Source organism: Martes martes (genome assembly GCF_963455335.1).
Source record: "Martes martes genome assembly, chromosome: 1".
Taxonomy (NCBI): domain Eukaryota; kingdom Metazoa; phylum Chordata; class Mammalia; order Carnivora; family Mustelidae; genus Martes; species Martes martes.
Genome location: NC_137888.1, coordinates 94,846,803 through 94,869,618, shown reverse-complemented (window position 1 = coordinate 94,869,618; position 22,816 = coordinate 94,846,803). Strand labels below are relative to the sequence as shown.

Sequence of the window (22,816 nt, the reverse complement as noted above, 5' to 3'; positions counted from 1 at the left end):
GGGTGACACTTTCTAAATTGGTAACACACGAATACATAAAAATGGCAATGAACGTAATTGCTTCTTTCGCAGTCCTACAGTAATGGAATTCTTCTGCAGCTTCTATTAGGGAAATTTAGTGAGAAAATTATTTCCACCCAATCTTTTGAGGCATTAGAGGGGACTGTTAAATTTAAAATCATATCTGAGGCGACTGTTGTTTCATACAAGCTTATATTCCTGGAACTAAGACGTTGTCAATGTTAACTCAGCTACATCATAAAAAGGATTTTTGCTCCCTTTTTTTTTCAGTGACAAGTATGACATATCTTTACCTCAGTAAAACAGTAAGAGATAGGGTCAAACCATACACAGGCTTTGAACCTGTGTCATGCAGCCTTTTTTATTGTCAGAGTGTGGAAACACCATGACATCTTGGAAAAACAAAACAGAACAAACAGAAACATTCAGACACTTCACAGACTTAGAACAAGTTTGCACATACACTTCATTTGTTCTCACACCATCTTACCGAGGCTGGTATCCTTCTTATTCTCATTTTATAAATAAGAAAACAAGGCCATTTAAGTTTAAATGGCTTGCCTAAGCACACACCCTTACTAAGTGACCTGAGCCATTAACCCCAAAGTCCAAGCTCTGTGCCCTACTGTCAACTTGCCTCACCAAAGCAATTCCATGCAGAGGAAGCTATATCCAAGCAGGAGTTGCGAGCATTTTGATTTTTCTCTAGCTTGAAAGAGGAAAAACTGTGTAAGGCTAGAGAGTGAATGATCTACAGGGAACTGGGGACCAGGCAGGGAACAAGGAAAATCTGGACAGTAGACACTTTTATTAGGAGAGAATTTTTTTAAATACTAGAAGCGATTACGACCAAAAAGAGGGAGAATTTTCTACCTCCTTGGCAAGCAGAGAAAGACACCACGTAACAGCTGGTGGTGTCTTAGGCTGTGGTGTGGTGTTGCACAGGTGTGATGTAAAGCACAAGAGAGGGGTCCCCAATGTGTCAGGAGAGGTCTGGATCCAAAGCCTCCAAAAAGTAACCACCCCGTGTTCTTCTTCCCTTTGGGGCGTCCATTGATTATTCCTTTTATCTGCCCGGGAGTTCAAGATGCTTATAAGACATGGCAGTAAAAAGAACCAATGAGCCAATGTTGTCAGAATTTACCCTTTGTAAGACGAGTTAAAAAGAAATGAAGGGAAACAACAGACAGAATGGCAAATCAAGGGCAGCCTCCTGAAGATATTTAAGTTTCTTTACAAAGACATTGTCAGCTCATGAATGAGCAGGAAATTAATAAAGTAAACCTTTATAAAGCAATAACAATCCACTGTGAAAAGATGGGAGAGAAAAGGAAACATATGTTAACAATGACTAATGCAGAACATTTACATGGTTCCCTATATAGTGGCAGGTTTTCTGGTTCATTGTTAAATCAACCATTTGAAAGAGTCAAGTATTTCCATCATCATCTCGGCTTCACAAATTACACCCATCTTTTTGTTTGTATGGACTGTGAAAAGTTCAAAATGCTTGGGCTGAAGCTAACTGATTCAAAATCCAAATGTTTTGGTTTAAACAGGAAGAGAGCATTGCAACAGAGTTCTGAGCAATGTACCAACCAGGCAGATAAGCCCGTTGAGACAGAATACAGAACACCTTGCTCTTTCATGTCTGGCTTTAAACTTAGTTTTAAACACTTACACGGCTAATAAGGCATACAATCTGGCATATATAATATATTAAGGCACATAATCGCTACTTCCCTACCTTTGTTAGAATATTGTGGCCTCAAGTCTATGTGATTAATTTAAGCACAGTTAAAACAGTCAATTCACGGCAGAAACAGACTTGAACTTAATTAAGCTGCCTGGCTTAAGTTCTCCCTACTAGGTGATGCTCCCTCCGCTCCATCACGAAGGAACCTTTGGAAAGTATAATAAACAATGTGTGCTTGGTGTTGCAACTGTATTACACACTTTGATGCACACATACATAGATGAAGAAGGAAGACAGAATCTGCTGTTATGTGTTCTTTTAGATAAAATTACAATTCCTGGTCAGTTTACAAATTACATAAATTTTTAAGTTAAAATTGAAACTTAAAAAATGTTATGGACCGCCTTCAGAGACCTGTTTGCAAATGAATATGTGAATGTATCTTTAAAGATTAGGTGAGCTCTGTAAAAGTTCATGTAATACTCTCCTCTTCACAAGTCTATGGTTGGCTGGGCTTCTTCCTAAGATTAGTTAGCTCTGCCTATTATAGTAGTCCCAGCAAGAGATTCCAGAAAAATCAGAGTAGAGATACCAGACTACATATCAGATTATATAGATTCATGGTTCTGCCAAGTTGGGTTAATGCCTGTTAGAGATAATCTGATATTTGCATTACTTGTCTCATTTCAAAACCTACCGTCTCTTAAGGCCCAAAGGTGTTCTTGCAACAAAGCAAGACTTACTCATTTGTGCTGAATTTAGGTATTTATATATATTTATATGTAAAGGGGCTTGACAAACAACTGAAACACCAATGGCAAAATATTCATTTCTTTTACAGAAAGGAAATATTGTAAGTGAAACCGTACAGTCCAGTAGATCTTAGAAGACTCTATAAAAGTTACTTTAAAAATCATTTAAAAAATTCCATTCAGCGTATCATCTAGTTCTCTATTACCAGAAGCCTTCTGTTTGCTCCCCAATTACCATGCTCTCAAGTGCACAGCACTAACATATGGCCAATGAGCTAAGGTAGCACAACTTTCAGTTAGGCAAGTGCCCTTACCCAAAAACTTCCTAAAAGGAGTACATGATCTACTTTAGCAATCTGAATTCTCCAACACAGGTCAGGTCTCATATCCTAACTCACCTCACATGATAATCAGTTGCTGGTCTGAGATCTTTCAGGTTACATTCTAATTCTTCTCCACTGCAAAGAAAAATCATCTATTAGTCAATGATATCAGTTTCAACAGTTAAGACAGGTTTTAGATTTGGGTCTCACAGTCATGTAGAACAATGATTCCAGAACTCAGATCTGATACCACCATAAATCAGAAATAATCTTGCCTTTTTGGTATTATTACCCTTCTGGACTAGCAAATTAGATTCCTTTTAATGATGTCATCCTAGACCGGGAAAATGGCAAGGTTAACTTACTAACGAAGTACCAAAAGGACTTATCAGTACTTCAAAGTAAATACGTAAAAACAAATAAGCAAGGAAATTAAATAGAGAGATAAATGGAAGTGTAAAATAACTATACCAGCTGTCCACTGAAGGTAGCTCTCAGACTGACCTTGGCAGGAACCCCAAATGCTTCAACTTCTCAACTCTCTTGAAGTAATCTCCATGTGATTCCCTCACTTATCAATACTAATTGCTCTCTGACAAACATACAAATCAATACTTTTTTACATAAAACGAAACCACTTATATGATCAGAAGTTGCAAATGTAACGCAGCTTTATCACAAGGCAACAGCCAACATAAAATAAGGAATGTTCCATTAAAAGTTTTTAAAAGGTGAGGGGCGGGGGCCTGACTATATTCTTCAGAAAAGGTCAAGGTCGCAAAAGACAAATCCTGCGCCAGTGTTCCAAGTTAAAGGTGAAAGACATATGGCCACGAACTGTAATATCCGACCCTGGACAGGATTCTGTACTTCGGGGGAAGAAAAACGCTATAGGACAGTGTTAATGAATAGATAAACCTCGAATGTGGACAATGGACTAGTCTGAAGTAGTTTATCAATGTACATTCATGTAGCTGGTCATCGCATTGTGGCTATGTAAGAAAATATCCCTATTCCTGGGAAACATACCAAAGTATTTAGCAGTAAAAGGACATGTAATAGACAATTAATGGAAAAAATACAGGTTGGGAGGAGAGCAAAAATGGGAGAGAAAGAATAACTTCAAAAGTAAGCCAAAGAAGATAAAAAGATACTAATAGGTGAAATCTGGGTAAATTCCTTTGTCTCTTTATTTCTGCAACATTTTGTAAGTTGGAAGTTATTTCAAACAATAATACTCTTTTTAAAGTTGCAAACTGGAAGCCAATGTCCACACCGTGCCTACAGTTCTCAAGTTTGACCTGCACTGTATCCTTAGTGTTTTTGAGTTTGCTGAATGAGTTTGACATTAGGAAAGCTTATGTAACAATTCAGATTTCCAGTATTTCTTAGGAAAAAAAAAAATCCAAAGAAATCGGCAACTCTAGAGCTGTATTCCCTTACGATAACAACCTGACGTGAGTGGAGGCTGGTGCTTTCAGAGGAAGGCAGGAGAGCTCTTGCACACCTCACCCCTAACCTTCCTCACTTATGTCATTGACCTAGCCGCTCTGGGCGCTGGAGGCTAGCTCCTGCCATCCATGGTCATCCTGCCTGGACAGAACCTCACTGTTTCTTGGAGCAGCTGGGAAAAATGGTGCTCTATGTATTTCTTTACAAATTTCGACTTCTCAAAACAGAACCAAATGGTTGTGAGCTGGAGTAAGGAGTTAGGATTTTATTCTAAGTATAATGGGGAATCACTGCAGTGTCCTCACCTGTGAGTGAGTTGGTATGACCTGGTTTCTGTGGTGTGGGATGATTCCTTACTCTGAGCTACACTTATTTAGGAAAGCCTTGGACTGAAATGCTTTCAAGCAATCTTTACTACAGGCTAGAAAACTCTTGTGGAGGGTAAGAAATGGAATGAAATGGAAGGAAACCATAATACAGAATTTCAAAAAACCAGACTAGAAAATCGTCTGGGTCTAAAAAAAGGTAATCAATCATCAGAGTGCATGACTGATGTGTATATAAAAATTCAAAGTCATGCTCACTTTTTACCCTGATAGGCATTAATGGAAATTTTCCATTAGTCCTATGCTGACAAGCTAACATAACCAAGAAATAGCTCATCAACACCAAATAACTACAAAAGTCATTTCTGATTGGCAATTACTCTGGACAAAAATAAGTCTTGCCATTAGAATTATCACTAACTCTTAAAATGAACTATTTAAAGAAAAGTTTGCAAAGCCTCTAAATTCTTCCTGTTTCTGATTTTCCCTAATGACTCTGATTTCACCATTCAGCAGTGCAGAAAACATGTGGAGACATGGGCTACCTGTATATTATCTTGTACTTTCCGTCCCGTCCTTTGTCGGATAAGGCGACCTCATAGCTGTAGGGGAAAGAAAGACCGCTATGGGGTCCACATGAAAGTCCAACAGGGGGCGCCCAGGACAGCACAACCGCTCTCGCCTGAATATTAGAAACCTAAGGAAAAACAAACACAGAGGAAATTATTCAGACACTACATCTTGCAGTAACATTTTTGTGATGATGAGCAGTGGCCTGAGACAGGCTCGGGAGTTAACGTAAGGTAAACAATTTTAATGACAAGGCAAAAACCATCACACGGAGTATTCGCTTGTCTAGATCCTGATGTCCACAATAGCTCCTGGAACATCTCTCCTTCTAACGCAATTCACATCTGATCCTCCAGAAAGTGAAATCATCCGTCTTGTGTGGGAATTTTTTTTAAAGGTAAAAAGCTGAATGTGAGACTTTCATGATCTCCGTGATGAACATCTCATTACCTGGAAGGAGCCATGTCCGCAGGTACTTTCTGGAGGCCTCCCAGCTGCCAAAGCCAGAACCTTTCAAACCAGGCTCCTTGGAGGTCTCAGTTCCCAGGAGAACTTAGCGACAGGGGTAGTAGGACCCAGCCCTGGGCTGAAATGGTTGCCTAGGTGATGGTTCACCTCCTCCCAGCTAGTGGTGGTGGTGTGTATGTGTGTGTGTGTGTGTGTGTGCAGCTTCTGTATAAGCCTTCGTTTGAACAGAGGACTCTGGCACCCTCAAACATGCCAGCTTTCTTCCCTTACTTAGGACCCCACTGAGGCAGGTTCCACCCCACGTGCCTGCCATTCTCAGCAGGATGGGGCTCCAGCCACCCCGAGCTGTAAGCTGTTCAGTAAGAGACCCTGTTGTGGGCTTCCTGCCCTTCCATCGCAGGTGCTCACTCTAACTAGTGCTTCCTGGGGCACTCCAATCTTTTTTTTGGAGTCTGTCGTTCATTCCATTTTTCGCAGAGATCCCTCCATACCATTTCTGCTCTGTACAGACACAGCTTCATGATATATTTAACCAATTCTTTAGTCTAACTCCTACGCATCATTCATGACATCAGCCAGGCCTCCTTATTCCCAAGTAACCTTCCCTGAAGTAGTTCACCTATCATCACCCCTCTGTTCTACAGCAACTTGTTAATATTTTTATTATCATAAATCACATTTATGGCATTTGTCTCCCTTTCCCACTGGACTGTGGGTCTCCCTAAGGACAGGACCCAACTGTGAGTAGTCGTGGCTTAGTAAATGTTTGCTGACTGAAAAAAAACCAAAGGGGCTACGACAGTCTGATTTTTTTAATACAGGTGACACAGTGGATGGCAGACCAGCATTACACACTTCTTTAAAAAATCGGAGACATTGTTACAGAATCAAACTCCATCCTTGTTGCTATGGCTCCAGACAAGCATCTCCTCTTGCCATCTACCCCTCCTGCCCTATACCACCCCTTCAAGGATGCCATTCCCTCTCCCCCTATAACTTAGCTTTTGACTTTCCTACTTTCTAACAGGACCGCTGCCTCAAAAAGTACCAACCGAGTGAAGAGAAGACGGACACGTGGGAAATGTTCTCACATCACATACACAGCACAGAGAGACCCACAGCAGCCTGAGACCAAGTCAGGAAAGGTTTCTGTCTACCCCTGCCTGGAACCCCGCTCAGGATCAACCACTGTTTTCTCTGTGCCCTGGCCACGTTTTGCTGGTACCTGTGCCCAGCAGTCATTTCCTCACATCGCCCTTCCTTGGTCACTCGTGTGTTGGTTCTCCTGACTAGATAGATTTTAAGGCAGTATTTCTACAATGTACACACCAGTGTGTCTGCTGAATTCTTGGACACATCATTAATGGGTAATCTTGAGGTACTGGGTGCTGTATTTGATTTTTAACTTGGAGATATTTTGCTATGAAGAGTTTAGTTTACAATTACAAAAGAAGGCTCATTATGTACTAAAAATCGCTGCTGTGCACAATTCCAAGAACAGAGTGGAGTAACACCGATTCAATGAATGGCGGTGTGAAGTAACATCAAGTTTCAAAGTCGACTGGAGAATGCTAGCGCGTTAGATACTGAACAAGTATCCATAAACTCACAACCCCTTAAATTATTTTCCATCAGCTATTAAGAACTTATCCTTAGCTCAATTATTAATGGAAGAGTGACATACAGCCCTTGAAGCACTGACTAAAACAAAGCTCCCCCTTTCTTCAGATTCCCTGAGCAAGACTGAAGCAGGCAAAGGGTCCTCTGAACGCAGATCTCTGTGCACATGCGCTCCTCTGATGGGTCAGGCTTTCAGAAGTGCTGAGAACGTTCCAGCATTTTCAAAGAACAGCAACTGTGGCTTCTGGGAATTGTTTCCTAGAGCTAAGCGACCTGCCACCTAGCTGACTAGCACTGTTGCGGAAGCAGAACATTCCCTCCTGTGCTCCTGCTGCCTCCCTTACACAGACTCCCGGGCCTCCAGCTTCCTTTCTTTAGGCGCTGGAATCCGGACAGAAAGAGAGCTTTGTCTCTGGCACAACTTGGAACTCACTTCCATTTCAAGGAGGATGCCAGGAGATGACACGTTGCCTTTCAAGAGAATGTCGCGTAAAGGGGAATCCTCTGCACCAGATGCCTACCCCAGCTGTCCAGGGAGGTGGTGACCCTAACGAGAGATTCAGGCTCTAAGAACTTTGGCTGGCTCAGGCCTTCTTCAGGGCGAAAGCTAATCTGACTATCACAAGGATCGTCATGGCTGACATCCAAGAAAAGAAGTGTAGAAGCCATAAAACTGACTTCCTGATGTTTAATTATTCTACTGCAAACTGAAGTCAATCTCCTTCACAATGATGATAAAAGTGGTGATTTCTAGTTACAGGATCAGTGGACAAGACCCAAGGTGACACTTGGTTTGGCACCAGAGATGTAAACAGGTCTGTTGTGGAGGTTACCAGTGCAAGCCTGCTGAGGAATTACACTGCTTTGAAGGATCTAGAAGGATTCATAAAACCATCATTTATTTCTAAGTAATTACATAATGATTAAAAATCATTGTTCTCTGTGTGTTAATTAAATGTAGACTCCAACTCGAGGCAGTTGCTAGGTAAAAGCATACATATGTGCATACACACTGGGAAGTAAGACGCCTGATCTGGTAGGTGTGTGATACATGGTCTTTAGCTCTCTTTCTCCTTGTCCCTTTCTCTCCTGTTCATTCAGTATTTTAAAACTTTTCTGTAAAATTTTACTATCTTAATTCTTAAATTACATCATATGCAAATGATGCTCATTATTTGGATCAAAAATACCATTTATTTTCATAAAGTTACTAAATTATTCATCCCATGTTAAAAAAATATTTCTATGTAAGTCAGTAGCTTCTAAATTTGGTCAGGACTTTGGAGTTAACTATGTGGGAGGCCTGCAGATCCAATTAAGGAGTACGTTAAGGAAATATTACCATGGAAATATTGGCTTCACTTCAAAAGTATCATCATGAAAAATAATAACACAATGGAAAATTTAAAAGGCAAAGGTCAGAGATCATTATTCAAAAAAAAAAAGATACTCAAATCTAGGGTTTCACAATCTGTTTCCATCATTCCTTAAGTGCTAAGAACCTCGAATCTTTTCAGATATACTGCTGATTATTTTTTCAAGGAATGGCTTCTTGGAGGGACAGTTGTTTCTCTTAGGTCAGTTTACTCACTTCTGAAACCGACAAATCAATTGTTTCCACAAGCTAAACATGAGTGAATGGGAACAATACAGCTTACATTTATTTGCACCCTGAAAATAAACAGCCCAGCAGTATGTGGGGGACAACACCCAGCACCATTATCAGAGCAGATTAAACACGCTGGGTTTGGAGGTGACAGGTACTGATCGGGGTTTCTTCCTAAATCACTTAGAATAACAGCAACCTTGCTTCTGAGATCCACAGATGCCTTGCAGATCCCAAGGCACCGAATTCTTACAAGTCTCAGGACAAATACCTTGTCAATTTGTACCCTGTTTTCACTTAATGGCTAAGTTGTTTGGACCCCTATAGTATCCAGGTTTCTGGAGAGCCAATGACTAGCTTAATTCAGGGGGCCCGAGGCTCTAGAAAGATGGCTGGAATCAACAAATCCAATACCGTTAATACACCTAAAACAAATCATTTACAGAATCTCAAAGAAAAATATGTGCCTCTTATTGGGAGGCGTTATGGGACGTGGCTGAAATGAAAAACAAATTTAAAAAGAGCCCAACTGCTGTTGCTCTGGGTCTTTCTCTGGGAAGCGGCCGGGCACCTATTTCCCATTTCAGAGTGGAGCAGGGAATTTCACTTTCACATAATGACACGCTCTACACGACACAGAGATGCTCCATCCCAAGTCCTGTACACACCATATATGATTTACTTCTCAGATAGCCCCGGTGCTATTTATTGTCCTACCTTTCAAAGGTGAGGAAACTGAGGCTTGCGGGGGGTGGGGTGGGGGCTCCTGTCACTTATCCAAGATCACAGAGACAGTTCATGGCCCAGAGTGCCAGACTACAAAGCAGAGGCCCCTCCTCCCCACACTGCTGCCCCAAGCTCTGGCACTGAGCTGTCCCACATTCCACCCCTGCTGGCTGAGCCGTGTCTGATGGCGGCCAGCCTTCAGGCATTTGTCTCCCTGGCTGGAAGCTAGCGGCAGCCCCCGCAGTCGGCCCCACATTTAGTCAGCAAATATTTGTTAAGGGTTCACAATGCGCCAAGGACTGCGCTAGGTATTAGAGGCACAAAGATAAATAAGAGACACAATCATGAATAAGAACTCCAGACAGAGACAGGGGAGGTGAGGCTAGGAGGGAGAGGAGGGGAGGGAGGGAAACAATGTGTAAAACAACTAACTGAGCTGGGAAGGACGAGGGGGCGATCACCAAGCAGACAAGGTCTATGTGGGGACCAGGGGGAAAAGAACGACTCCCAAAGTACGCCTATGTCCTAATCCCTGAAGCCTATGAATACACTGCCCTGCGAGGTAAAAGGGACTCTGCAGATGTGATTAACTGAAGGACCATGTGAGACAGAGACTATCCTGGGGTGTCTGGGTGGGGTCCTTATAAGCGAATGGAGGAGGAAGGAAAATCAGAGAAGGAGGTAGGAGGATGGATGGGGCCACAAGCCGAGGAATCCAGGTGAACTCCAGAAGCAGCTGGAAAAGGTGAGGAAAAAAGACTCCCTTGCAGAGCCTCCAGAAAAAAATGCAGGCCTGCCAACACCTTCACTTTGGCCGAATGAGACCCACTTTGGACTTTCTGGCCACTCAGATGACAATCCTATCAGTGTTATAGCTCGTGCCCTATCAACTTACCTAAAAACTGCTCTATGATCCATAAAGAGTAAGTGCTTAATAAATGCTGAATCAAGGGAAGGACTAAAGCATTTCCACAGTGCTCTTATCTGGCCAGAGCCACATGATCCAAACAAACACAGACTCTGTTGCTTGTGCAGTCAGGAAACGACTAGGAGTAACTCAAAACAGACACACACAGTATGTGTTCACGTGAGCAAGGCAGGACTGTGGAGTTTTGTGACTGTGCTGAGTCAGTCAACTAACCGGCGGCTCTGCCTTTGCGCTCCAATTCTTACACCTGCCTCCCTCATGGAGTTTTCTTCATTCTGCTGTACCACAAGTATAAGCTTCTCCCACGATTCTGTCCCCCAGACTTTTCCAACCTCTTTCCATGCTCCACCCCCATCCCCCCAAGCTGTCACCCAGTGCTCTGCTTGAACCCTAACTCCATGCAATGGGATCTCCTCATCGAGGTCTCATTCCCCTCTCTCCACAATCCTGACCCACCAGGCACCTACGACTGACCGCCGGCTTCACCTCCCCGGGTGTCTTGCTAGTGAAACAAACTCCACCCGTCTAAAAGTGGCACTGAAGATACACAAAGGACACAGACCAGGAGCCCATTCTAGAGGACTCACAAATGACCAGGGAAGACACAGCAGCAAGTAAATGGCGTACGATGTATTATGTACATACAGGCAGAGCACAGAGAGGCTGGGGGAGTAACAGTGGTTCTAAGTACTGTGTGGAGAATCCCAGTTGACAGGCAGGGACAGGAATCCAGGGAGACTCTCAGAGGAGGCCACTCTTCAGGGGAGGCATCAAAGCCTGAGAGCCCAGCTGTCTGTGACACCAAGTATCCGATAGGCTGTAACACCTTACTGAGGTCTCTCCATGGCTCTCCGTTCTCTCCTTGCCATGCCAGGGGCCACCACCTGAATTCTGCCTCCTAGGGCCTCTACTGACACCATAGTAATGGATTCCTGACGCTTGCCTTCCTGGGTTCAATCTCTTCTCAATCCAGTGCCTCTGTCAATGGTTTCAACAGCTTGAATAGCCCCGACTACCTAACTTCTCTGCTCAGAAACTTGCAATGGCCACCTGCTCCTTACCAGAGTCAGGACAGACTCCACAACCCAACATTGACGCCCCACTCCTCGGTAAGTTCCCTCCTGGCCCTGTCCTCCAACATACCTCATGCTTTTAGGGTTAGTCAAAGTCAACTATGTACCCTGAGGCATGTGTGAATTCTTCTGTTAAAAAGCCTCAGTATCTGAAACACACCAAGGATCAAGGTTTTCCATTTGGGCCGGAAAACATCCAAAACACTGGCTCTCTCACCTCAGATGAAAGGCTGAGTCAACAGTTTGCATTTTTTGCTTGAATTTCAAAGCATTTGGCAAAATCAAACTTAAAACCTCACAATATCATCATTCCTACCAATTTTTCTTCTTGCCATTACACTCAATATTTTGGACTTAGTTTTTCTCAACTAACATTTAAATACCTTTTTGAAAGTTACCTGGAAAAATACTTGGAATCACTGAGGTTTTCAAAAATGATTATTACTCCATTTACACAGGCTAAAGGAAATCATCAAAGGAAAACTGTTCTGTGGACCTGTGGTGGGGAGGGTGTGAGGGGGACGATATGTATCCTTGGAAGTAGGAAAGAATACCTAATTGCATCCAGAATACCTAAACAGAGAAGACATTTTGGTGGTTTATGACTGAATAGAAAGACTGCTGTTCTGTATTTTCATGCTCCATTAATAACAACACTGTTTCATAGTTTATAAATAATCAGCAATAGGAAGGGGCCCTTTTGTTTACCTACTATGTGGTGAAAGAAAAGCACACTTGAAATGCTTAAGAATGTGTCATTTATGCTGAGAAATCCAGAAGACATACCTGTGGTTTCTCTATTCCTGAAAGAATGTCTTGCACCCTCTTTACTTCCAACTCATACTCTGCATGGAAAAAGAAAAAAGAAGAATGGTTAATACCAGTAGAAGGCAATGAGGTTGTCCAGTTCCTTCTCCAAGGCCTTTAACTAGAGCTACCATAGAGTCAGTTGCCTGTGACCATGAACTTTTGGTACCACACAGAGGATAATGAAAAATCGGGAATGGCAATGATGCCCGGGTGGGGATTTTACTGAGGCTGTGCCAACCTGCCACTGTACTGGTTTACATATTCAAAGTTGATGAGATTAACAGTGAGTTCCATCTAATAATGCCACTGGCAACAGAAAATAAAAGGTCCTAAGAAGAAGGGAGAGACTGGATCAGCTAGAAGCTGAGACCGTATGAAGAGATGAGGTTGAAGAGACAGTGGCCAGTTCATCCAGGGCTGTGAGTTCAGATTTTTTAGTTCAATTTTTATTCTAAGTTCAATGGGCAGCCGCTGAAATGTTTAAGGAGAGGGACTGACATGGTCTTTTTTTTTTTTTTCCCCCCAAGTCTGAGAAGACCTGTTTGGTTTTGCATGAATAGTGGACATATAGAAGGTATGCATGGAACTTCTTGGAGAGATCAGTCAGCACACTGCTGTGCTGTCTGGGTGGAGGACAGAGGTCGCCTGGGCTGGGGGTGGTAGGAAAGACAGGGAGGACAGAACTGGTTTTTGAGGTATAGGTGTTGGAGGACTGGGTGTGATAAGCAAGGGTGAAGGAATGAAAAGAATCAAGGATATGTCCCAGTTTTTGGCCTGATCAACTGGATGGATGGTGATGTCTTTAAATAAGATGGGGACATGGGGAGGTTTTGCAGTGGGGCAAGAACTGTTTTAGAAAGAGAAGGGGAAAAGTGCTTGAAGCAGAGAGGATGGGGAGGGAAGAATGTATATTAAAAAAAGTTAATAAGAGACTTTAAACTTAAGACTATGTGTTGCAGAGGAACCAACCTCCCGACTTTCACAACCTACTTGATGTAATCTAATTTTGAACTTACAGATCTATTTAACTGTTAAACCTAGTTTATGAGGTAAACACTAGAGTTACATGATTGCTGAGCATATGTCCTTACCCTCAAATAGTTCAAGTCTAGTGGGGGAAAATGAAAGCAAGAGCTAATTCCATGTGATAGGTGCTTTGATATAGATAACCCAAGACAGAGCATTCTAGAAGGCTACCTGAGAACCAACACCTCGCTGCCCCTGTGGACAAGCAAGCCATTTGAAGGTGAGGAGGGAAGTGGAACTGGGGGTGAGAGGTTAGGAGGCTCAGTTCTTCCCCAGGGCTATTCATACTCATTGTTCAAGTCTAATCTCAAAGTCACTTTACAAGAATCCTGCCTCAACCCTATCCCCTGCCCAGCCTCTAGTCATTCTCACATGCTATTTATTTCAGTCATTCTCACGTGCCATTTATTTCCTCTCTCTTGATTACCAAAATCTAGAAATCCTCTTGTCTGTGTGTTCCCTTGTTTATTACTTGTCTTTCCTGCTAAAATACACATTTCGGGAAGGCAGCAAAGCTACAGACTCGAAATATCTTTTCTTTTTTTCTGTGAAGAATCAGATAGTATTTTTGTTGTATAATAAGCGAACCAAGTCTGAGTAAAGAATAGTAAGACTTGAAGCTGGCACCACCCTAAACTTTAAAAGGATCAGTTCCTTTCTTTCCTGTTGCATTCTACTTAGGAGAATGTGTTTCCCTCTACTTTGGTGAGAAAAAGAAACCGGCTGGCGGCAATACAGGTGTTTAAATTACAACTGAGGAACTTCACCTTCAGAAGAGCAAATGACAAGCTCGTTCATAATCACGTAGTCCCAGTCCCATTAAGATGTAGATAACAGTTTATAAGTCAAACACGGACATAACCCTCACACTTTCTGGAAAGCCTCTTATAGTTAAGGAAACTATAAGTAACATGTATCTGAGAAGTTAACTGTCAGTAAAAATAAATAAAATAAAATAAGCACAGTTGCAGTAAATGAACTGGTTCCCTTGTTAAAGACGAAACTTCCTGAATCTCTGGTTACTCCAGAGTTTGCAGTTGCAAACGCTCACATCACTAGCTACACTGCTTCTTTCTGCAGTCACTGGCACAATGACAAGAAGCCCAAAGCCAGACCCTATCCTTGAGGTAATAAAGGTTTAGATTAGAAAGGAGATAATCACCTACTCAACAAAGACGAGGGGAGGAACTGAAGAGCTCAGCAAAAGAAGAATCCTCAGGACTGTGTACTAGATATAGGGCATGAAAGAAAGGAGTGAAAAGGGATGCTTTGTCCCACAAAAATGGAAGCCCCCTCCCCCTCGCCAGCTTTCAAACACAGATGACAGGAGAAAATGGTCAGGCTTTTGACAGAAAAAGGAAAAATGGAAAAGGAGGTTGGATGGGGGGCGGGGGATCTGTTTAAGACAGAAAAGAATGGGTTTCAGGTAAGCACCAGAAATACAAGTGAAAGGTCGGGAATGGAATAAAAGCAACTTCCAAAGGGAGGTCAGGACTGTCCCAGCCTGTCCGTGATTATGGCGAGGAAAGCTGACCTTTCTTGAGCACCTAGGTACGTGCTGGTTGGTCAAGGCACCATCCCCTGGCTCATCTGTACAACACTGTGAGCAAGATGGACAGTCTCCACTCCTCCTCACAGCAGTGGGCAGGGCCCAAGTCTATTCTGTGCATCACGGTTTTCACCTCTGAGGCTGAACACTACACATGCAGGTGTCTCTGCTGACTGAGAAATGAGGAGGAGGAATGAGGGAGGCAACAGATGCCGGGCCAGCAGACACAATCTCCCTAGGGCCACAGACCAGTGTGTGGCCCAAAAGCAAGCAGAACCTTTGACCGCACGGCGACAAATGAGTAAGGCTCTGGGGGTGGTGAAGGCAAGCACGTGCAGAGAGAAGAGCCAAGGGCTGAGGGGGGTGGGTGTTCGCACTGGGGTGCATGGAAGCAAGAAGGTGGCGGCAGAACACCCCCGCCCCCAGGTCCCATCAGAGAGCCTGGGTTGTTGGGCTTGTTCCTTTTCTTTTCTATTTTTCCATCTCTAAGAAAGCTGTCAAATAAATAGAGCAAAGGCCTTTGGATCTGAGGGAAGGTATGTGAGAAAAGGAAGAAAAAGCAGGCCATGAATGGAGCCAAATAAACAAAGGATTCTGAGAAGATCAAAACTAAAAAGGGCAGGGCGAGGGAAGGAAAGGTAGTGAAGGGACAATCACTGGCCTATTATATCAGGAGAAACGTAGTTTCAAAGCCAGACCGGATTCTTTCTTTCTTTCTTTCCTTCTTTCTTTCTTTCAAGATTCTAAATGCTGAATACGGAGAAAGAAGAGAAAAATGCATTCACACCACATTTTCTGAACGCTTTTCCATTTGTGCTGCCCCAGACTAGGAGAAAAGAGTAAATAAATGCCAGGCATACAATGTGCACACACAAGAGTGAAAATAAAACCCGTTCAACCGAGCTAAAGTGACAGTTACTTACTACATGTAAAGTAAACTCTCACGTGAAAGTTAGCAGTCCAGTACGGGATGCCAAAATTCACAACTCTCCCACCTGAATAACCCAGTTCTCTCAGACCCTGGCCTGCCTCTCACAAAACTAAATTGAACTGTGCCTCGGAGCAGTCTACAAATTATCACCCTTTCCATTCAACAGCTTTGGAGCTCAGCTATCCAGGAGATTCCACAGTTTGGATGAAGCTTTAGCTTGCTTGCCCTGCTTTCTTTACCTCTGTGGTTCTCCCTCCGCCTCGTGCTCACGCACACACATGCCATATTGTACATGAGGACAGATAAATAGTAGTGAATGCTCTCACAAAAATTTCCAAACGAAACCAGAAAGAACAGTTCTGGTGACCTGCCTTCAGGAAATCTTTTATATCAAGTTAAAGAGAAAACTAGGTCTCGTTTGTTTCTGTCTTTACTTCCTTAAAGAATCTGGTGCGTGACAACTGAAGAGCAGAATGTCCTAGAAGGGGTGGGGTGGGGTGCGGGGAGCCAGGTTCTGGCACAAGGTTGTAGGACAGGTTCTTTTCATCATCAGGCCTGCCTTTTTCCCTCTGGTTTGTAGCAAGTCAACTAATACAGAGGCAGATCTTAGAGGTCAACTTTGTATTTCTTTCTCCTTGCACTGAAGCTGCCAGGAGCAAAGCCAACAGATCAAAATCATTTTCTACCTGCTTTGATTTTCGTTGCCACCATGGCTGATGTGGATGGACAGGACAACCCACCGTTCACATCACTACCTTCCTAATATTTGAAAGGCTTTTCCTTGCAGTGAAGACGGCTAATCAGTAAAGGATTACTGGGTACTCGCAGACAGTGCTCCAAAGAGAGAATGGGTGTTTTGTTTCACAGATACAGACACTTTTGGGGGCAGGTAATTTCTTCAAAAGGAGTCAAGAGGGAAGCCCCTTGTTTAAACATATCCCAATGGGCTGAGAACCACTCAATTTGCAAATGCCAAAAAAAGGGGAAGGGGGCTTCTGCACAGTAACTTACATGTTTCTTCTCCCAAAAAACAAATCTTCTCCCAAGAAAATAAAGCATTTTTTAGCAAAGGGAAAGTTAAAATAAAAATATACAAGCAAGCAAATACGCCTTTTTTTAAAAAAGAAAAACAAAACAAAACAAAACAACAACCCACACACATAGACGGAATATGTGTCATGTGAAATTTAAACTTTCCACAAATAATGGTTTTCATGTTTGCTCCAAAAAGAACCGTAAGTTCAGACTGTTTGAATAACTGTGAGGCCTAAACTAATTAAAATATCCCCCTTTATAAACACAATCTACTTCTTTGGTTTGCTTCACATTTTTTCCATCTTAGAAAAGAAATGCAGCTAGACACTTAGCTGCGAGCTATAGAATGTATTTATGGTTGTAACAACCCCTTCATTCCAACAGAATGACATCAGCATTATTTCTCTGTAAACCTTCTGTCTAGTTCTCATCCGCACGCCTCATTTACAGATATGCCCGACATAACATGATATGCTTTCTCAGATCTGCCAAGAGCTGACTTCGCTACTATCTTTAATACATATTATATATTAAACTAGGGGTGTGGAAAATATGCAACTTCTGGTCATGCCCATTTTTGGGATAAGAGGCTTAAAAACCACTAAATACTCAATGTAAGTACTAAATGAATGGAAATAAATACTTTGGAATGAAAAAAGAATATGACTCAATAGTAAGGAAGAGTTAAATATGCAATCACTGCCTACCAATGCTAACGAGAATGAATGGGGATGAGATAAGATGGTTTAAGAATGCTTGCTGAATTGCTTTTCTAATCAAAAAGAAAAAGAAAAAAATCCTCTATCTTCATTTAAAAAATATTACCTATGCTGAGAAAAAAGAATCAATAAATGCATACAAAAGCAGTATTAATTACTTAAGGACCTCCATTTAGTGATTATAATCCAGAGTTAATGGCATTAAAATCAAATATTAAAAATGTACAGAATCACAAGGAATAAATTTACATAATCTAGGACAATGCAGTTGATGCCCAAGGACAAATATTCCAGAAATACCTTCAGGTATCAGTCATTCTGATGCTTAAAAATGCAAAAGGAAACATCTCTCTAGCCATTTAGCTGGTTAAGTGGTTGGTTACTCTATTGGAAATTCTGGAAGATAGCTAAGGCAATACCAGACTCTCAACACTAAAGAGAAAGCAGCAGGCAGGTGAACATATGTCGTGGGAAGTTGCCTTCCAGTTGAGGAAAATATTTTCAAGGGAACTTGGGCTCCCAACAGATTCAGGAGCCCTAAGAGGAAGAGCAGAGGAGAGATGAATTCCTTTTGCTGGTGGAGTGCCCGGCTGGAAAGGAGGGACGGCCAGAGAATGTAAATGGGATAAGGCGGAGGGGGAGGCAGATCTCCTCTGAGCCTTTGTCGATATTTCTGGAACTGAGTAGAAAGAGTGATTTTCTTTCCTGGCCCAAGATTTGAGCAAAATCCTACCAGGAATATTCACATTAATCTCCTCATAGGCAAAAGTGGGTCTCTAGACAAAAGTTATCTAACACTGTAAGTAGTAAGAAGGACAACCAGAAGTGCTAGGTCTGGGAATTGAAAGAAAAGAGAAACACCAGATACAATCCCTTTGTTGACTTCCAGGTCAACTCAAAGCTTCTCTCTTAACCACCTTCTTGGGATGCTAACTAAACTGGGTTGGTTCTACCTGAAAGATTAGGAGAGTCTCTGTTCATTTCTGTCAAATTTCTCAAGAAAAATTCTTGAGTTTACTTCACAAAAATCACACTTGTACATGGAACTAGAGACAAACACAGCTAGTATTTTTTAAGAACATCAAATTAAACAGCAATGAAAACCCCACAAAAATGGATGAAGTATTACATAGATATGCTTGCCTGTCAAGGGTGACTAGACATCAGTCCTGTCCTTTCCCTCCCTCTGTGTGTTTGAGACATTTCACTGGATAGCTGAGTCCTAACCTGTGCCAGATATAGCTCTTTTATTTTGGGGGAAGGCTCAACTCCATGATTATCCAGCAAGAGCTGGTACCCTCCCTGGGTGTGTAACAGGAAGGCAATCGCTTAAACACAGGATAGAACAACTTACAAACGTAATTAAAGTTTATACACTACTTTCTGCGTTGGCATCTGTAAATGTTTCCACAAAATGTTTTTTCATTAAGACTTGGCATGCCACATTGAAAACTTCTCAAGTGGCTTTATTCAAAACTTTTGCCAAGACTGTGTCAACTAACAGGCAGAATCCAGAGAGAACAATGTTGTAACACATTAAATTTGAAAGAGAATTTTAATATTTATAACACCTATATGAACACTTTTTACACCTACATTTTCTTAATTGATGTCCCATATGACTAACCTACACATCTGAGGGTGAGGATGGATATTCAGTCAATGGCCAAAGAACCCAGTGAAGCTCATCAGCTGACATGGGGATCAAATTCAGAGCTAATTCTGTGTGCCAGAGCTCCAAATAATTCCCCAGAGTTTTAGCACATGGAAAAGTCCTTACTACCCATGGTACAATGACCTCACCCAGAAAATCAGCAAAGGATATACACAAGTGGGTACATACTCAGATGCATATTATCCGCAAGGCAGGTAATGTCAATGAGTAAAAGAAGGTGGACGTATTACGCAAAAGGGAAGGATAAAGCCTATGGAAAACTGGAAAAGCCCTCACCCTATTTAACAGGGGGAGCTACTGTGTATCACAATCAATTACTGCCAGGCAGGATCATTGGTCTAAGGTTGACCGATACTTCCATTTTACCAGAGAATCTAGAAATGGAAAAATTTTCAGGAAATTGCCTGATTTGTACCAATATACATTGTCAAACACCTTTTAATCTATTGAAAAGTGAAGGAGTTAGTACTATGAATAACCATACACCTTTCACCTAGATTGATCAATTGCTAATATTCTGCTATACTTGCATGTTCACATTTTGTCTCTACACACACACACACACACACACACACACACACACACACACACACGTTGTTTTTGACAACCACTTGGAAGGAATTTGTTGATCTTATGACAAGATCTTGAGTTTACCCCAAAAGCTTCAGCGTGTCTTTCCCAAGAACAAGGACCTTCTCGTACACAACCATAACATCACAACCAAAAGATTTAACACCAACAGAATAAAATCTGATATACAACCTGTATTCATATTACCCCAGTCATTCCAATGATATTAGTATCTTTCATATTTTTCCCCCTAATCCAGAATCCAATAGAGGAACACATGTTGGGTTCATCTACCTGGTTTTGTTCATCTCCTTTAACCTAGAACAGAAGTCCCCCATATTTTTTTTGTCTTTGTAAAGTTGATATTTTTGAAGAGCCTAGACCAGGTTTCTTCGAGCATGTAGCACTATCTGAAATGTGTAACTATTTCCTCATAATTAGATTCAAATTAAAAACTTTTGGCAAGAATTCTCTAGATATAATTCATCCAATACACAAGGAAGCACACAGTACCAGTTGGAACATTTTGGTGAACCTCTGCACTGTGATGACCTGGTTAGAGTGTTGGGTAACCTGTTCCTCCACAGTGAAAACACATTCTCCTCCTTTCACTTGAGGGTTAAACAATGATGATCTTTGCCAGAAGGTATTGTATTAATAGTTGCAAGATGGCGATAACACTTTCTATCATTCCTTCTATGTGTATTAGTTCTTCCTTCACTTTAAGTATATATGAATTCATGGATTCTTTTTATTAAAAACATTGTAATACTCCAATGCAATCCTTCTTTTTGATGCTAGAACTGTACCAAATGTAGCCAGTGGGAGGCCCTTCAAACTTTCTATGTCCCTTTGTCCACCTCCTTAAGACTTCTGTTTTGAACACCTATTAAATATTCTGGCTAGGGGTACCTGGGCGGCTCAGTCAGTTAAGCGATTGCCTTGGGCTCAGGTCACGATCCCAGAGTTCTGGGATTGAGCCCCGCATGTGGCTCCCCGCTCAGTGGGAAGCCTACTTGTCCCTCTCCCACTCTCCCTGTTTGTGATCCTGCTCTCGCTGTCTTTCTTACTGTCAAAGAAATGAATAAAATCTTCAAAAAAAATATTCTGGCTAAAGGTCTCTTGGCCAATAGCACAGAAATGTGCAGACTGCTGGTGAGAGATTTTAGTAGCATAAAGTAGATTTTATCAAAATTCATCCAAATTTTTCAGATTTCTCAAAAGCCACTATTAGCCAAGGATTTTCTAATTTAAAAGCAACTAGAAAGAAAAACAACATGTAAATACATTTCTGGTTTCTAAGTCTTTTAGCAATTAAAGTTAAAACAAAGCAACCCAATACCCCAAGAGCCATTCATCTTAAATGGCAATTTAAGACAACGCAAACTTGAAACAATCATTAGGTAAAAGAAGAAATCAAATGGAAAATAATAAATTATCTCAAAACCAATGAAAATGAAACACAACAGGACAAAAGTTATGGGATGCAGCAAAAGCAGTTATGAGAGGAAAGTATGCAGCAATAAACACATATATTAAGAAGTCAGGGGGGCGCCTGGGTGGCTCAGTGGGTTAAAGCCTCTGCCTTCGGCTCAGGTCATGATCCCAGGGTCCTGGGATCGAGCCCTGTGTCGGGCTCTCTGCTCAGCAGGGAGCCTGCTTCCTCCTCTCTTTCTGCCTGCCTCTCTGCCTACTTGTGATCTCTGTCTGTCAAATAAATAAATAAAATCTTTAAAAAAAAAAAAAAAGAAGTCAGAATGACCTTAAATAAACAACTTTCAAATCAGGAAACTAGAAAAGGAACAAACTAAGCCCCAAGTCAGCAGAAGGAAATATTTTTTTTAAGATTTTATTTATTTTTTTTAATGTATTATTTTTTTAATAAACATATAATGTATTTTTATCCCCAGGGGTATAGGTCTGTGAATCGCCAGGTTTACACACTTCACAGCACTCACCATAGCACATACCCTCCCCAATGTCCATAACCTCACCCCCCTCTCACGACCCCCCTCCCCCCAGCAACCCTCAGTTTGTTTTGTGAGATTAAGAGTCACTTATGGTTTGTCTCCCTCCCAATCCCATCTTGTTTCATTTATTCTTCTCCTACCCCCCTAACCCCCCATGTTGCATCTCCACTTCCTCATATCAGGGAGATCATATGATAGTTGTCTTTCTCAGATTGACTTATTTCACTAAGCATGATACCCTCTAGTTCCATCCACGTCATCGCAAATGGCAAAATTTCATTTCTTTTGAAGGCTGCATAGTATTCCACTGTGTATATATACCACATCTTCTTTATCCATTCATCTGTTGATGGACACCTAGGTTCTTTCCATAGTTTGGCTATTGTAGACATTGCTGCTATTAACATTCGGGCGCACGTGCCCCTTCGGATCACTACGTTTGTATCTTTACGGTAAATACCCAGTACTGCAATTGCTGGGTCATAGGGTAGCTCTATTTTCAACTTTTTGAGGAACCTCCATGCTGTTTTCCAGAGTGGTTGCACCAGCTTGCATTCCCACCAACAGTGTAGGAGGGTTCCCCTTTCTCCGCATCCTCGCCAGCAAGCAGAAGGAAATATTAAGGATCAGAGTAGAAATAAATGAAACAGAAATCAGAAAAGAGAATCAATGGATCCAAGAGCTGGTTCTCCAAAAATGATAAAACTGACAAACCTTCAGCTAGATTAAGAAAAGACTCAAAACTAGAAATTGAAGATAAATTACAAATGATGGCACAGAAATACATGGAATCATAAGTGATTACTATGAACAATTACCAACAATTTATGTAACCAAGAAGGAATGGATACATTTCTAGAAATAAGCAACCGACCAAGACTGAATTGGGAAGAAACAGAAAATCTGAACAGACCAATCACAAGAGGTTAAATCAGTATCAAAAAACTCCCAACTTAGAAAACTCCAGGAC

The 22,816-nt window shown here is 41.7% G+C and overlaps 1 protein-coding gene across 1 annotated transcript in view; it reads right to left on the bottom strand.

Annotated features, from left to right (window-relative positions):
- Nucleotides 1-22,816, bottom strand: part of FNDC3B (fibronectin type III domain containing 3B) — a 344,111-nt gene that overhangs the window by 85,961 nt on the left and 235,334 nt on the right. The window contains exons 7-9 of the mRNA XM_080808436.1: nucleotides 12,348-12,406; nucleotides 5,116-5,267; nucleotides 2,868-2,927 (exon numbers count right to left, since the gene is read on the bottom strand). Coding sequence (XP_080664562.1) covers nucleotides 2,868-2,927; nucleotides 5,116-5,267; nucleotides 12,348-12,406 — 271 coding nt within the window. The remainder of the gene's footprint in view (nucleotides 1-2,867; nucleotides 2,928-5,115; nucleotides 5,268-12,347; nucleotides 12,407-22,816) is intronic.